The sequence below is a fragment of the Miscanthus floridulus genome, chromosome 3 (genome assembly GCF_019320115.1).
Source record: "Miscanthus floridulus cultivar M001 chromosome 3, ASM1932011v1, whole genome shotgun sequence".
Taxonomy (NCBI): Eukaryota; Viridiplantae; Streptophyta; class Magnoliopsida; order Poales; family Poaceae; genus Miscanthus; species Miscanthus floridulus.
In genome coordinates, this window is record NC_089582.1 from 151,098,740 (window position 1) to 151,115,111 (window position 16,372).

General features: G+C 45.2%; 1 protein-coding gene and 2 pseudogenes across 3 annotated transcripts; 1 reads left to right on the top strand and 2 right to left on the bottom strand.

The window, feature by feature from the left end:
- Positions 1-153: 153 nt before the first annotated feature.
- LOC136547548 (SNF2 domain-containing protein CLASSY 1-like) lies at positions 154-6,122 on the bottom strand. Of its 3 annotated transcripts, none has more exons than XM_066539492.1 (6): positions 5,498-6,122; positions 4,701-4,795; positions 4,382-4,617; positions 2,763-4,118; positions 2,431-2,586; positions 154-2,338 (listed from the first exon to the last, which is right to left on the bottom strand). In XM_066539492.1, exons 2-6 carry the CDS (start codon positions 4,747-4,749, stop codon positions 443-445), a joined length of 3,693 nt encoding a protein of 1,230 aa, XP_066395589.1. In that variant the 5' UTR covers positions 4,750-4,795; positions 5,498-6,122; the 3' UTR covers positions 154-442. The 3 variants fall into 3 exon arrangements, with proteins under 3 accessions (XP_066395589.1, XP_066395590.1, XP_066395591.1); XM_066539493.1 differs by having other exon boundaries at positions 5,493-6,122; XM_066539494.1 differs by having other exon boundaries at positions 4,701-4,798; positions 5,493-6,122.
- Positions 6,123-6,734: 612 nt separating this feature from the next.
- On the bottom strand, positions 6,735-8,751 carry LOC136547549 (uncharacterized; annotated as a pseudogene).
- A 2,178-nt stretch (positions 8,752-10,929) lies between these two features.
- Positions 10,930-12,200, top strand: LOC136547550 (CASP-like protein 4B1; annotated as a pseudogene).
- The last annotated feature ends 4,172 nt before the right edge of the window (positions 12,201-16,372 follow it).

The window sequence follows — 16,372 nt, forward strand, 5'->3', positions numbered from 1 at the left end:
CGCTTATGCTGAAGTTTGACTTATTCTGATGTTTATGCTAAAATGTTGTGAGAGAAAAACAATGTTCCATGACTGAAAAACAGTTCTGAATAGGTTCAAGCGAACAGGGCGGAGTATGAGAAAATAATCTAGAAATCAAGACATAGATAGCTGATAATCAAGTAGTAATAATGCAAGTCTAGTAGCAGGCAAGTACATCTTTGTTAGGACTAATACAGTACAAAAGCATGAGGAGATCTCAAGATTTTTCAAAGTCTTAACGAAAGAGATCCCTATATTTTTTTCCCAGCTAAAACCACCAGACTACAATTACAAAGGTGGTCTTTCCATAGCATAGCAAATGCAAAGCATGGGAGGGACGATAATATAGGACACATACTAGTAACCATGTACTCCAGGACAGAGGAACAGACATTCTGAATAATATTCTACCATTTCTTTTTCAGTCCTGCTTCACTATCATATGGAAAGTATTGGTCTCATCTTCATCAGCAAGCTCCTTCAGAACCTCATCATCGATTTCAGTCACACGGTTTTGCAATGGGTCATCGAAATAACGCCCAAAGAAGACCATTTTCGCGATCCAAGCTTTCCTCCTGTTACTGTTGTATTTATCTTCCTCCCATGTCCCAGACGCCACAAGAAGGTAGACAAACACCATTCTCTCCTGGCCAGGTCGGAATGCCCTTGCGATTGCCTGCCTGGTCTTCGAATGGTTCCACTCCGAATCCAGCATCACCAATCTTGATGCACCGGTCAAACTGATACCCTCGGCACAGGCTGTTGTCGAAGCAATCAGCACCTTCCTCTTCCCTTCTCTGTCACTGTTGAATTTATCCATGACATCTGACCGCACAGGCAGTTCTTGATCTCCTTGCAGCACCAGGATTTCCTGCCCAAGACGCCATCCAAAGACTATCTCTATCAGCTTGACAAGAAAGGTTATTGGGGCCACATTGTGGCAAAATATCAGAACCCTCTCCCCTCTGAATGAGGACTTGTGCAAAAGATCAATCACAAACTTTGCCTTGCAACCAACAGCAAAGTTCCACTTGTACTTCTCAACTCTAGCTACTTCTGCTGGCGTGAAGTAAGTGCTAGCACACCTGGTTGTGTTTATAAGCCAAGGATGGATAGAAGCAATTGTGATGAGCAGCTCAATCTCGAGACAGTAACGCACATTGCCTGACAAGGGCATTGGCAGTTTCGCCAGGACCTCTTCCTGGACGTCAGTGGGTTTCATGAAAAGGGTATACACACGTATACCTGGAAGAATGTTCAGTTTTGTCCCTTCAAATGAATCAATGAATCCATGAGTAAGATCATTTAACAAGGAGATGCCATCCATTCTGTCATGTTTGCTGCTAGACTCGATCTTCTGCCCCACTCTTTCCACAAAAATACGCCTTGCCAGTGCTTCTTGATGTTTGCCAGTTCTGTTCCGTGTTTTCTTTTCTGATTCTGGAACTAGCGCGGTCATAACATCGTTGACAAAACGAGGTCTGGCCAAAGATAAGGTGTTGAAATACTCTTCAAAGTTGTTCTGAAAGACTGTACCAGACAAGAGTATTCTGAATTCAGTCTTCACCTTCATCAGCAGCTTTCTCACCTTTGATTTGTTGCTTCTTGGGTTGTGCCCTTCATCAAGAATCAATAGCCCAGGGTTGTTCATCAAAACTTTCGTTATGAAAGCCTGGTGATGCAGTTTTGAGTCTTCTTTCGCAAGCGATAAGAAAGAAGAATACGTCATGAGAAGAATGCTTGGTTCCTCATGCCACTTGCATAATTTGTCCAGACAATCCATGATGCGCATTGTTTTCCACGATGGTCGGTGAAAATTCTTTAAAACCGCCTGCAGTTTCGAACTGAGACCTCCCATCAGTTTGCTTGTTCTATTAGAGTGGTGAAGCACATGTAACGGAAGCAAAATGCCCCATTTCTGAAACTCTCTCCTCCATGTATGGATTGCAGCTTTTGGAGTAAGGACCAATGGTCGGCTTCTTGGGTGACCTTTCAAGTAACTGACAAGAAATGAAATCAGCAACAGAGTTTTACCCGCTCCTGGAGTATGTGCAACCACACAACCACCTTTACTTGTTGAATCATCCATTTCTTCAAACTGTAATGATCCTGCCAAGTTTTTCCATATAAATTCGAAGGCTTTTCTTTGATGAGCAAGTAGCTTTGGTTCAAGATCAGTGATTGAAGCCCACACATTCCCAGATTCCTTAATTTTGGAGGATTCTGGAGCACAAATCTCAAAAAAAGAAAGGTCAAGTACATGATCATCCTGACCAAAATGGCTCCATTCAGGCCTCTCGTGGTCCTTACCAGTGAACTGCGCAAAAATGAAATATGCATACAGTCAATAATGGGGTCCCAAGTAAAATTATGGAAAAAATTGCTAATTTGATTGCTGTTTAAAGCTACCATCGGTGGAAAGATATCCTTTGCCTCAGTGCATACAACATTGCACAGCCTGCAGGTCAGACCAAGCTGTTCGTCCAGCATGCAGTCATGATGACAGTGTTCTCCTCTTTTTCCTAAATCAGTATTGCTCTCATGACTGGCTTCTGAATCTGTCATCTGGAAGTCCAAACATTTTATTAACTATGACAACAAAAACAAATATGTTTGTATCTTAAATAATGCTAGGTAGAACAAGTATGTTCATAGAAAAAAGAGGAAAGCAACTGTTTGCGTGTTCCCAAAGTTAAGCTCCCTCCACAGCAACTACAAAAGAAAAATCATGCTTCACTCACCTGCTTTTGCTCATGAATTGCTACTGTGGCCAGTGCATAGTCCATTTCTTTCCACAACTCTTCAAGCTCATCCTTCTCCTCTTGACTATCAGCGGAAGACGGCCATGTAAAATCCTCTTCTTGGTAAGCATGTCCACAGCCATTCAATATCTGGGCATCAACCTTAAAGTCAGAATCCCTCTCCACTTCACACTGGATATTTCCAATGCATTGGTCTATCATTCGTTTGTACTCTCTTTGGCACATGTGTTTCTTTCTTTTCCTACCCCTCTTTTGGCAGAATGCTGGTTCTCTATTGCCATCTAGGCTTTGAGACGAAGCAAATGACTTTAGTCGAAATGTCGGACGATTGCACTTCTCTATATTCTTTGCAGGCGTATGTGGAATGTGAGAATCTGAACACCCTTGATCTGTTGTGTTCTTCTTTGTTTCCATGGAGATTTGCTTTTCTTTTATAGGAAAAAAGCACTGATTTCTTTTCACTGGGTACTTCTGTTGTCCTTTCATAGACCTTGGGTCTTCCTTGACCACGAAAGACCCAGAAACTTTTTTGTTCACCCCAGGATTTCCTAAGACCTCTTCATCACTTGATTCTCTCTGCTCTGATGAATCACAACTCAAGTCGCTCTCTGAATTTTCATTCTTAGTAGATGGTCCATCTGCTTCTTTCTTGTTGTAGGTCCGATTGAAATTAGGCGTATCATAACTAGTAAAGCGGTCTGGTTGAGTTTTCATACGCTTTGAGCGTCTTATGTCCACATGCGCATACAAAACTTCAACATCTTGTGCACTATCAGATTCGCCCTTCACAGCGATACACCCATCTTCTGTGAGATTGTCTTCTTTAACCTGAGTGATTGGAACTGTTCTGATAATTGGGCGAAAAGCCTCATCACGTGGTTTGAATGATATTATGTCCATGTTCTTCCCAAAACCTGGAGGTATGCTCATGGAATCAATACTATACCGTGCTTGGTCTCCTTTGATGATCTGATAAATGATATTGCCGTTGACCAGCTTGATGTTGAATTCCATTCCCCTCAGGCTAGACAAAACTATCAGGTATGCGACTTCTAGGGAGAATCTAGCATTTAGCAGCTTGCTTCTATTATGGTGGAAGCAGTCCACTGCAGAATTCCATTGCACGCTTCCGTCCTGGAGCTCCTCAGATAGGAGATTTTGCAAGATGCAAATATCGTCTATCGTCACTACGTCAGCTATTGTACCAGATATCACTTTTTCTTTGCTGCCCGGGCACTGGTCTTTATAGAAAATAACGGCAAACAAGCAGAGGCACCGATCCAATTGATGATTTCTCTTGATTTTGATGAGCCTTGCATCACGGCACAATGGTACCTGCGCGTATAAGAGAACAGAGCGGATGTGAGATGATACTATCAAATGACATGGATACACCAAAAATGGTAGATTCGTTCTCCATATTCAGTCTGTTCGCTTGTTGGTTTCAGCCAACAGTGTTTTCCTCTCACAACAAACCAGCACCAGCAGGGCTTATCAGCCCAGAAACCAACCAACGAACAGGCCGATTGAAGTAAGGATAGCAAAGTTTTGGAAGATGTAAGGAAGTGGACTTGAAATAAAGTAGTCAAGTGGCATACAGAATCTTTTGTTTCTCCTCTGTAAGTCGCTTGCCAGACACAGACATCAGCGCCTGGCTTGAGAACATGTGAGCAATCAGAGCAAGTTGCCTTTCTAGAACGTATGCGCAGATAGGACCCATCAATATCATGCTGGACTGTGGATCCAGAGGAGACAAATTTTACAAGCAAAGCACCATCCCGTATCCTTACAGAATTCACTCCATGCCATGATCCGTTATGAAACGCCTCGAACGCTGCAAGCAACGGATAGATTCTAAGTTTTTGTCCTGTAACAATCGCTGGCACAAGAAATGCAGCTGCTGAAACTAATACTTACGGACTGAACTGATGGGGTTGTTGTGGTGGCCTGTAGATCCCTTGACCATGTTGTCAGCAATATTACTTGAAGCACATGATCACAAACTCAAGTGCCTGCTAAATAGAACATAGACAAAAGTTCACTACCAAAATGGAATGCTTAGACAGTAGCGAAGCATGTCCCCAGGGAATGCATCTTGTTTACTGATGGTAGTACACATGTGTTGAAACAAACTCCTTTCTTTTTTTAGAGATAAGATCTGGGTAACACTGACACCGTGAGTGAGACGCACTAACAGCCCATAAGCAAATGTACTGTTAGAGTTATGCGAGAGGATCTTTGTTGGGTACAGACTTAGTCTGCCTTATTTAGACTCTGAAAGCACAAGATATCCTAGTTCAAGGTTAGGCATTATTATTATTAGAGTATGGTAAAAATCAAGAGCGTGGTTCAGTAGAAAACTGTGGCGAAAAGAAATCGCACAAGGATTGTTGTATCCATGTATCTGCCTTACAGAAAGAATGCATGCTCTGCTCATTGGACAGAACAGAAGTAGAAAAGGGACTGTAGCTAGAAAAGTAGTCCAGCTTTGACTCGTAGGTATTTCTATCGACAGAAGTTTTTTTTTCCGCAGCTTGTTAATGGTTATTGCTCTAAACCAATGCTCTGCTAACTGAACAGAAATGGAACAAAGATTCGGCTTTGGTTACCGGTGACTCACGGCGGCAACGACTAAAGAAAACCCCAGCCCCAGTTCTGACTTCTGAGAGAGATGAAGATAACCAACCCATCCAAGAAAAGCAGAGCTACCTTACCAGTTACCAGCAGAAGGGAGTTTTGAAGGAAGAGAATCGATTGCACTGTAGGTGTGGATGCGCAGTGGCAGTGCGGCGGCCGGCGGAGTATACCAGGTCGTTGAACAGTGAAGAAGGTGGACCGGGTTGGGGGCGGAAGGAAGGAAGGAAGGAAGCGAGGAAGTGCAGTCTTTCCTTCCTCCAGGTGTCCAGCCAACAAATGGCATCGCCTTAACTCCATCGTCTTTCCTTTTTTTTATCATCGCGGGCCCCAGCGAGCAGTGAAACCCCAAAAGAAAAAGTGCTTGGAGCTTGGTGGATGCTGTCTGCCACCATGCATAACCTCAAGGGCAAGGCAAGGCATTCACCATTCATGGCCAAAGCGAAGCATAATCCTCTTCCTGTTCCTGGAGGAAGTCCTGTCCAAGTCGGAAGCGTATTCATCAATCATCATCGTTTTTCTTTTCTTATCCAAAAAAAAAAAAAAATCATCATCGTTTTTGGCAAGGCAGGCCGTGCGGGCAGGGCATCCAAAGGAACGACAGAAAAGGCCAGACATTCCAGTTCCAGTACACGCCTCCGTTGGGCTGGGCATACAATTTCTAAATTAGTCTTAATCTTTGTAATTAGTTTTGTTTTGTGGCAGAAACAGGGTGCGAGAAAAAACTGCCGTCTCTTGCCATGCTTTTTACAGAAAGCCTAACAGATAACAGCACAAGGTTCCTTACTGACAAAACACAATTTTTAGGCCTATTTAGATTCCAAAAATTTTCACCCCAAAGTGTCACATCGAATCTTGCGGCACATGCATGGAGTACTAAATGTAGACGAAAAACAAAACTAATTGCACAATTAGATAAGAAATCGTGAGACGAAACTTTCGAACCTAATTAGTCCATAATTAGACACTAATTACCAAATACAAACGAAAGTGCTAAGATCCAGCAACAAACTAAATACACATCTTAATACAACCACGGCCACATGGATATGAATAAAGCATTTCCACCTTGTGCAAAAACATCTACATAGACCATGGGTTTGCACAATGCTCCAGAAGCTGTTCGGCTGGCTGGTTGCCGGCCGGCTGGCCGGCCAGCCACCTCACGAAATCACTGTTCACGTCATACCAGAACAGTATTTTCCTCTTGCAACAATCAGCCGGAACAGTATTTTTCAGTCCTGCCGAACAATGCCCCAGTCTCCAGTGCACACAAACTCTGTATCATTTGCTTTGACTTTACAAGCCTTCTACACTTTATCAGGAAAAACTATGGTGCCCTTAACATCTGAAAATACTACTATGCACTAGTCAGCAAGAAATTGTCTTTTCCTAAACAATGTCAGTGTATTTGCTAGCAAACTCGTCAACACAACACATAGAGAGTAGCATGTCGAACTGCAGGAATCAAAGTGTCAACAGCTCACACTGATCCTTTGAATCATTGTGTGTCAATAAATTCACTGATAATTCATTCCAATTGTTTGCTCAACAGGGGCAAATTGCAAGGCACAGTGATTTTTACTGGGAATGCAACTACCCCTAAGTACATTTCTCTTCCCTTCACTTCACCTTACCTACTCCTTTAATCCTTTTTAATTAACTACACATCCTAACAGCGTAAAACAATTCGATTCCTCAACTGCCCATGTTTACAAGGAAAAATGAATACAGTGTGGAAATAAATTACTTAGTCAAAACCTTTTGTCATCTGTCTTTGAACTCTATCTGTGCTGCGATATTTCCAAACGTCTATACCAGAGAAGAGATTACCAATCAAGCCTTTACCACCACTGATGCACAAGAACGCCGCTCTCCCGCAGCGAGCTGAAAAGGTCCAGGCACTCCTCGTAGGTGTTCTCATACTTGGGCGACCGCTCACCAGGGCAGCACTTCTGCCACCGATTGTAATGGCACTCCAGGAAAAGCTCGTCGACCAAGCAGATTGCGCCCGTGTCGAACAGCCTTGGGATCAAATCGAACTCGGTCCCCTCCACGTCCATCTTCATCACCACATAGTCCTGCTCCGTCACGGTCTGCTTCAACCACTCGGCAAAGTCAAACGCAGGGACACTCCTGACCTCGCCGGACATCTTCTTCCCGGTGGCAGGGCGGATGCGCCCCATGCCACGGCCATTGGCCTTGGCCTCGTCCTCCTTTCCAGGATCACCATTGATCTCGAATCTGAGTGTCTCATTCTTGACCCAGGCTGCATAAGGAAGCAACGTGACACCCTTCTTTGCCGCGTACTCAGAGTGGAACGCCGGGTCAGCTTCGATGGCGAACACCTGGAAGGTGTGGTTCTGCTTAGGGTACTGCTTGCGGAACCAGCTGCCGATACTGGAGCCGTAGCTGCGCGCGCCAACGTCGACATACACGTACCGGCGCTTGAAGCTGATATCAGCCAGGGCCGGGAGGTACTTGATGTTCTTGATGTTTCTCTTGAGCGTGAGCCACGGTTTGAGTGGCTCTTCCTGGATGAGTGGCTCGGCGTGCGCGAGGAGCTGGAGCTTGTGATCCCCAACCGAGCAGTTGTTCACTGATGAAGTGCCCGTGCCCGTGCCCGTGGCATGAGGATTCTTCTGGAAGACAAGTTCCCGGAGTGTGGAGGAGTCGCCGTCCTGGGTGGCGTCGATCTCGCGAGATCGGACGAGGCGGAGCGACGGGAGGAGCGCCTGTATCGAGCGGAGGCTGTAGGCGTCGGCGGCGCTGGACGTGAGGACGACGAGATGGCCCTCGGTCTTCAGGATCCGCGCTGCCTCGGCGGCGAGGGCGGCCGGGAGCTTGGCGGCGTCGAGGGCGCGCCCCGCGAAGACGAAGTCAACGGACGACGCGTCGAACGGCAGGCGGCGGTCGTCCCCCGCGACGACGAGCGGGGGCGCGCGCTTCCTGGCGACGGCGACTGCTTTGGCGACGCCGAGCTCCCGCATCGCGAGCGCCTCCTGAGCGCCGCCGAGGCAGACGGCGCGGGATGCCGGCGAGAGGGCCCCGGCGGCGAGGTGCGGCGCGATGACGGCGGCGTGGTATTCGACCGCCCTGCGCCAGCGGCGGGTGCGCCAGGCCTCCGGCGACGGGACGTCGGCCTTGACGACGTGGGTCCTCGTGGCTGTTGTGGCGGTGGTGGCGGCGGGCCGGTAGAGCGGCCAGCCGGCGGGTCCGGTGGAGACGGCGAGGAAGGTGCCGTAGAGGAGGCGGAGCGCGAGGGCAGGCGACGGCGAGGATGAGCAGGCGGAGGAGGAGGGAGCACCGCCGCGGCAGGGGAGGAGGGGTCCATGGTGCCCCCCCGGCCCGTGGTGAGGGAGTAGAGAAGTGGAGGGAAGGGAAGGGGTCCGGTGCTGGTGCTAGCGGGAGCAGAAGCGGGCGGAGGTGTGGTTGGCGCCGACGAGGGAGGCGAGGAGGGGGAGGGTGGAGCGGAGGAAGGTAGGATGGAGGAGGGGGGGTAATCGGACGTTCCTACTCCTTCCATGGGTCGGGTCGGGTCGGGTCGTTTGGGTTACGTTAGCGGCGGTGGATTGGCTCCTGCGGCGGCGGTGCCATCGCCATGGGATCGGATCGGAACCCCTTCCTTTGCCTTGCCTTCCCTGCCTTTGCCTGGAGGAGGAGGGAGAAGGAGATGGGAATTCGGCGCGGAGGGGGGCAACGCGCTTTTTGCGGCGGGCCTGGCTGGCTGACAGCGCTCGTTTCGGCCCTGGGATTGCGTCTGTATTAGGGGCTGTTTGGTTTCTTCCTCACCTCCTGAAATTTCTGTCACATCGAATGTTTGGACATATACATAGAGTATTAAATATAGACTAATTACGAAACTAATTGCATAACTTGCAACTAATTTGCGAGACGAATCTTTTAAGCCTAATTAGTCCATGATTTGACAATGTGGTGCTACAGTAAACATGTGCTAATGATAGATTAATTAGGCTTAAAAAATTCGCCTCAGAAATTAGCCTCCATCTATGTAATTAGTTTTATAATTAATTTATATTTAATACTCCTTATTAGCCTCTAAACATTCGATGTGACATAAATTTTAGGAGCGCCTAAAGAACCAAACACCCCCTTATTACGGCTGTGCCACTCCCTCGTATGGAGCGCCCGGCCCCGCCTTGGAGATTCGGAGAAGGAGAAGAAACCGTGTCCCGTGCCGACCCGACCGTTGCTCCACGTCCCAAACTGCCGTAAACCGGACCCATCACTAAAGCCGTCCTAAACTCTCCTAAAAAAATTCTTCAACCATACGGCGGCGGAGCAAGAGCATCATCAAGAGTTTGAATCCACTCTCAATCTTAATTTTTGGCAAGATTAAAAAAAATCCTCTCCAACGACTTTCCATCTTAACTCCTAATCTTTCCAAATTCAAAAATAAAAACTCCTAAACTTTTCGCACTTGGGAACACCGACTCCATCACGCGGAAATATATGCGCGCATATCGATCCGCCGATCCACAGTTGGAAGGATGCGAGGAAGAATAAGAAATAGAACATGGTTCCAGTGTAAATGTACAAGAGAAAAAGGTGTAACTGTAGTTACAACGTTTTTTTTTTTTGTGAATCAATGCTTCATTAACTAAAATAGAGTTATTACAATCAAACCGCAGACATTGCAGCAGAAGCTAGGAGGACCAAACAAAGGACTATAAACAAGGCGAGGCATGATGCGCACAAAGATGAGTGGCGAAGTTTGTTGATCTTCGTGTGTGTGGACCAACCTAACGGAGGGAAAAATTGTGATCATCTCTTCAACATCATTGAGGATTGCTGATGTAAAATCACCGAAGTATAAGTGATAGTTAGTAATTTAAAAACAGTCCATAGTGCTGATGTAAAATTGCCATCTATATACATGGCTAGTTATTGGTAGGGCTCGTCTGCATTTTTTTTTTTTTGGAAGGCTATAGCTGCAGCTGTCTGTTGTTTCCTATATACACTTTTTGCCACTGTATTGTACGTACGTACTACTCTGGAGCAGCAGCGCTGCAAGTAGTGCAGCCGAGGAGGCTGATTAATTAGGACTAAAAGTAGCCTTGATTTTAGACCTCCCAATTTAAATAGTAGTAGGACGTAGTTGTTTCGTTGACCTCCAGTCAATTTTGCCTGGTAGAAGAAGCTCCGCAGGCGTCAGATTTGGACTGCCTGAGTTCAGGGTCGCTGCCTGTGCCTGGGCAGCTGGGCACTCAAGCAAGCACGCCCTCAAAGGCAGAGCTACTTTAACATGCATGCCGGGTAAGCAAGCGGAAAAAGAGTGAAGAAACAAAGTTACATCTGTTATCGAAGCTAAATTTGACACGTAACGCCGATTGCTGCTCTCATGATTAACACGGAAGAACAAAAGGAGGACCCTCTACAGGCATGAGTTGGCGGTCGGTTGCTTAACACGCGACGCAAGCCGAGCTGCTAAATTTAAACCTAGCCGATGGATTTGATCAACGGAACAAAAGAAAAGTACCATAGAAAAAGGCGAATAAAGCGATCAAAGCATGCACATCGATCAACAAAAGCAAAACACGATTCACTCCAAGTATACTCTCTTTGTCCTATTTTATTTGTACATCTAGAGTTTTAATAAGAATCTTAGTGCAGGTGGCGAATGACGCTGTGCCCCTATGGATTCTCGATCGATCACCACTAGACTACTCCAGTAGCTACGGCCATGCATAAAAGTAGGTGCCCATCCTCGCTCCGGCCGATCATCCGCCCACCCGGTCGGCCCTCTGTATTTGCTTGCCCGCTAAGGCATGCGCATGGACATGGCGATGACCACCACACCCAAAAGCACCACCAGCAGCCCCGGCGCGTACGTCACCAAGCCTCCCCCGCCGCCGCCCGGACTACGTCGTCCACAAGCAAGGCGGCGGCGTACGATTCCTACAACGGACGACACGGAGGCGCGGCGGCCACGGCCACCAGCAGGGCCTCGGCGGCGCGCCACGACTACGACGACCGGCACCAGCAGGCGGCGGACGGGAGCGCGGGCACTGGACGGGCTCCTGCTGCTGCTGCGCTCGGCCGCGTCGGTCATGTCGTTCGTGGCCGTCGCGCTCGTCGCGTCCTGCCGCCACGGCGACTGGATGGAGTTCGCGCGCTACCCGGAGTACCGGTGCCTCCTGGGGGCCTCCGTGCTCGCCTGCGTCTACTCCGCCGCGCAGGCGCTTCGGGGCTTCCGACGGATGCGCGCCGCCGGCTACGGCGGGAGATCGGGTGGAGGCCTCGCGGATTTCGCCGGCGATCAGGTGGTGGCGTATCTGCTCATCACGGCGTCGGCGGCGGCTCTCCCCATCACCCTCCGCATGAGATCCGCCGTCCTCAACGTCTTCACGGACGCCATGACGGCCGCCATCAGCCTGGGTTTCATCGCCTTTGCTGCGCTCGCCTTGTCCGCCATGCTCTCCGTATTCACCCTCTCCGCCGCCGCCGCGCAACCATACTAGCATACCCAAATTAATTAAAGAGCACGCGCTGTTTACTCCAGCCTCTTTTTTTTTTCTTCTCTAGAAAGATTAACTTGCAGTACAATATTAGGAGTGGCACACGTAGCGCGTGCTTGCGTCACCCTCAGTATACCAGTGAGTGGACAGGATTGTTCCAGATGCGTGATGATAGTGCTAAGTACGTTTTGGTCGCTAATTGGTGTCATCCATCCATGCTTACACTCAACATATGATGCATCATGATCTGGCCGACGATAGATATAGCATTTCTCCAAACAAATGCAGTATACCTTTTTGTGCCCCTTTTCTGCTCATCAAATTCTTTGTGCGATAGCAACACACAACCAAGAAGCAAGCTTTTTTTTTTTTGCTTTTATAAAGACAAAAAAGGAAGATTTCGCCGTGACACATCAAACAAGTGCAGTATTTGCATTGCACACCACCAAGACAATATAGCATAAAAGACATTTCCCTCTTCTCGCCTCTCCTCAAATCTGAAAAATACAGTATCACAACCATTGCAGTGTCCTGCTATAAGAGCAACTCCATATATCCTTCCGATTCTAATTACTAGGAATAGAGATTTTAGTAAAAAAAAACACTCCAATTGATGAATTATATGCAAATGGTTCTCCAACTAAAAAAAACATATATAGCGATTTAGAGAGGCAAATTTTATAGAAAAATACACTCCTAACTGAAAAAATATATAGAAAACGATTTTTATTCAAAAGTTCCCCAAATAATGACTTAGAGAGTAGATTTTAGAAAGACTTTTAAAGATGCTCTAAACAACCACAATTCCAAATGGTATCAACAATAACGTTCACAACATGAAAGACTCAATATCACCTTTTTTTTTTCCAATATCACACAACAAGTTTTCTCTCTAAAAAAAGGAAGTGACTACACGTCAATCGACTGATTTCAGTTTGTGTTACAGCCGATTTTTTTTCAACCAGGACAGGACACGTGCACAGGCAACCAAAAGTGAATACTCGAGATTCGATTCGACTGATTCTGTTTGTGTTTCGGTCATTTTTTTCAACCACTCAAAAGAGGACACATGCGCAAGGAACCAATCAGTACGAAAAAAAAACAAAGAATACAAATGATTTTTCTGATCGGCGAAAGACAATTTCTTTTTTTTTTAAAAAAGAAGCCAACTAAAAAGTGTCAGTCAACTGATCAGAAGTTAGAACGTATAAAGTAGTGAGCTGAAACCAGCTGAACAACCCGTGATCACAAAACACCAACAAGCTAGTTTCCAGGTTTTGATCTCATTCTCCAGGAAAGATCCGTCCATCTCACAGTTAATTAGTCTTCAAGAGATCCAATCCTACGCATGCCAGGAGGCGGCACCATGCACTTTGGTTTGTTTTCTTCAATTCTGCATGCAGGGGTGTTGTTGCTTGGTCTTTGAAAGCTAGCTGAGCGTCCATGCCATTGACACTATTGGCTTGTTCTTCACCCAGCATTTACTTACTTTGTTTCTTTCATTCATCCTATCACGCCCAAGGAAGCCGTGGTCAAGATGTGCTGTATTACTACGGATGAAGACGAGTATTCCAAAGAAACGAAGCAGCAGTTGTGTTGGAATGTCTTCCAAATTCATCGATCAGCTGCCAACGGTCTCTTGACAAATTTTCACTTGGCCAAGAAGCACTGGCCCCCATCCTTTGGATCTCCAAATGCAGCTCAGGAGCCTGAGATAATCGAAAGCAAATGTCACTAGAATGATATACACATGCATTATCGCTAACCACCTAAATCAAAATGATTGAACATACTGTAAAAGATTGATGGCTGAAAGGTGTCCAAGTCTATTTTTAGCATTGCAAGTTGTAACAAAATATAAAAACTAATACTGACAAGCTGAAACAGCACTCCAGTATTAATAAGAAAATAAGCTTAATTTAGCCTCTGTAGCATGGATGCTCAATAGTTGACCATCATTCAGGATTTAGGACATGGAAAAATAATGCAGAACATAAAAGGAGAAAAGAACCCACCTTCATTGACAAGTCTAAAGACTTCGTGTACAACTCATTTGCAGATTCGTACAAACAGCAGGTCTGAACTTTAGTTTCCAGTGAATTCAAATTGCACCATTTTTTGAGATAATGGAATTAAGGTTTTGGCTTCAGCCCTCTTCAAAGAAGAGCATCAGTCCACACTTATTACAAAATAAAAAAACGTCTTCACCATAGGAAGCATAGTAGAGCAGAATGCAACCCTCAAATCAACATCACAAACATCATCACCATCCGCTAATTAATTGTACACATCCACATTAGCAGCTTAAACAATTAATCCAACTAAGAAAGCACTCAAGCTCCCTAGCTTAGCTTATAACAGATCCACCACAGAAGACCCAAGACACATTGGTGACCTAAACTGAAAGCTGAACACAGAAAACATGCACCTCGCTGGTTTACAAACACAAGACACCAAGGAAAAAACAATTAAAACTTATGCCAACCCACTGAACACAATAAGACTGAAATACTTAACAGCCAAACTCTATTGCAGTTCACTGAAACCGGACTAGATTGAACCTAGATTCTACTAAACAGAACCTGAACTTATACTGAAAATAGATTCTACTGGACTTAAACATGAACTATTTTACCCGAAGATTCTATTACTTGAAATGAATAAAACTGAAAGTAAGAATTATTTTACCAGCAGATTGTATTGGACTTGAAATGAATAAAACTGAAAATAGGTTTAAAAAACTTAACATGAACTTAAACAAAACTACAACTAAAATAGATCCTACTAAGCTGAACTGAACCTGAACTTCAAATGAAAACAGATTCTATTCTACTACAATTTAACTCATCGTGATTATAATGAAAGCACTAAACTGATGTGATGCTGAAATAAATTCCAAGCTCAAGAAGAAACCAAACAGCTAGTCCAACTAAGGAAACACAACGACATGCTACTATGACCTGCCAGACTACTGAACATAGGAGCGACACAGGTATCACAGAGAAACCAAGTCTGAACTTCACACAGACTAAAAAACTGAAATTTTAAAACTGAAAGCACTAAACATACATACTACGACTGAAACTGAATGTACAAAAACTGAAATTTCATTACTGAAAATAATTAGTAAAATAATTCTTATTTTACTAAAAATAAATATAATTATTTTCAGTTTTATTGACATGGGTTTTATTATAAAAAAGGGCGTACCTAGTGCATAGAGCTCCCGCTCTATGCGAGGTCTGGGGAAGGGTGTTAGTGGCAAACCTTACTCTCGCCTGTGCAATGCGAGAAGACCGTAACTCGAACCCAGGGACCTTCCTATCACTGACGGTAAGACTCTACCGCTTGCACCAGGCCCGCCCTTCATAGGTTTTATTATGTGCAATTAAAACTTATACTGAACATATAATTAAGATGACATAAAGATAAAAAATGAACTAAAACTGAACTAATAACTAACATGAACATGAAACTAAAGTCTAGGAACTAGAAACCTGGAATTATAACTGAAAAATAAACTAAAACAAAACTAGAGTTAACTAAAAACTGAACTGATAACAATCCTGAACCTGAAACTGAATTGAAAAAATAATGAAGCGGCACAACCTATATATGAGATAGTTTACATTGACATTTCCTTGCCAACATTTAAATTGACACGCGTGTGAATTATTCCATCATTTTCTCTTTGGGGGAACAGCAACTATGTGCAAGGGGTGAAAAGAGCAGGACAGAGGAAATTAATAAAGAATTACAACTAACACCAAGATCTCAAGCAATACTAGATTATGTGCATAGGAGTCTGAAATATGATGAAGGCAAATTAAACCCTACACGTCAGCGGCTCGCCTACACATGCTTAGTCGTATTAAACTAAAACTGCCTAAAACAGTACTAGTAAATTGAAAGTATGAGCCCTGCAAGCCTGAAACTAGCTTCTTCAACCATCGTCTCGATCATCAACCAACCGTAAACCAGCTTACCAGCATATGATAAAAAAAACATAAACCAACACGGCATGATGGAACAAAAAGACCTTCAGAAACTCAGCCAGTGACCATGGTTTCTTGAACTTTCGTTCATTACCCATTTTAAACATAAGTTTTCTCACTGAAAGAATTGTCTCAAGCAGACCCAAAGATGAGGGGTGTTGGCAGCAGCCCTCTAGAGTCCCATGCGCTGTTCGCTTGGCTTATAAGCCGTACTTTTTCAGTCAACGAACAATATTTTTCTCTCACAACAAATCAGTCAACAATACTTTCAGCCACAGTACTTTCAACCATGTCTCAACCTAGTCAACTCAGGCGAGTAATTCAAAGAAAATGTTTCTGAATGAAGCTGAACAACGAAACAGGCCACACAACAAGAAGTCAGCCCAAAAAAAATTGACCGATGATGAAAAACATAAAAACAGGTGCAAGGCGTCTTTTTTTTTTTTTTTTGAGGGCGTGGGGGGGGGGGGGGGGGGGGGGC

Excerpts from the sequence above, each read along its gene's own strand:
- LOC136547548 (XM_066539492.1), bottom strand. The coding sequence starts at position 4,749 with ATGGTCAAGGGATCTACAGGCCACCACAACAACCCCATCAGTTCAGTC. Across the intron at positions 2,587-2,762 it reads CAATTCATGAGCAAAAGCAG|ATGACAGATTCAGAAGCCAG; the intron begins GTGAGTGAAGCA and ends TTGGACTTCCAG. Across the intron at positions 2,339-2,430 it reads AGGATATCTTTCCACCGATG|TTCACTGGTAAGGACCACGA; the intron begins GTAGCTTTAAAC and ends ATTTTTGCGCAG.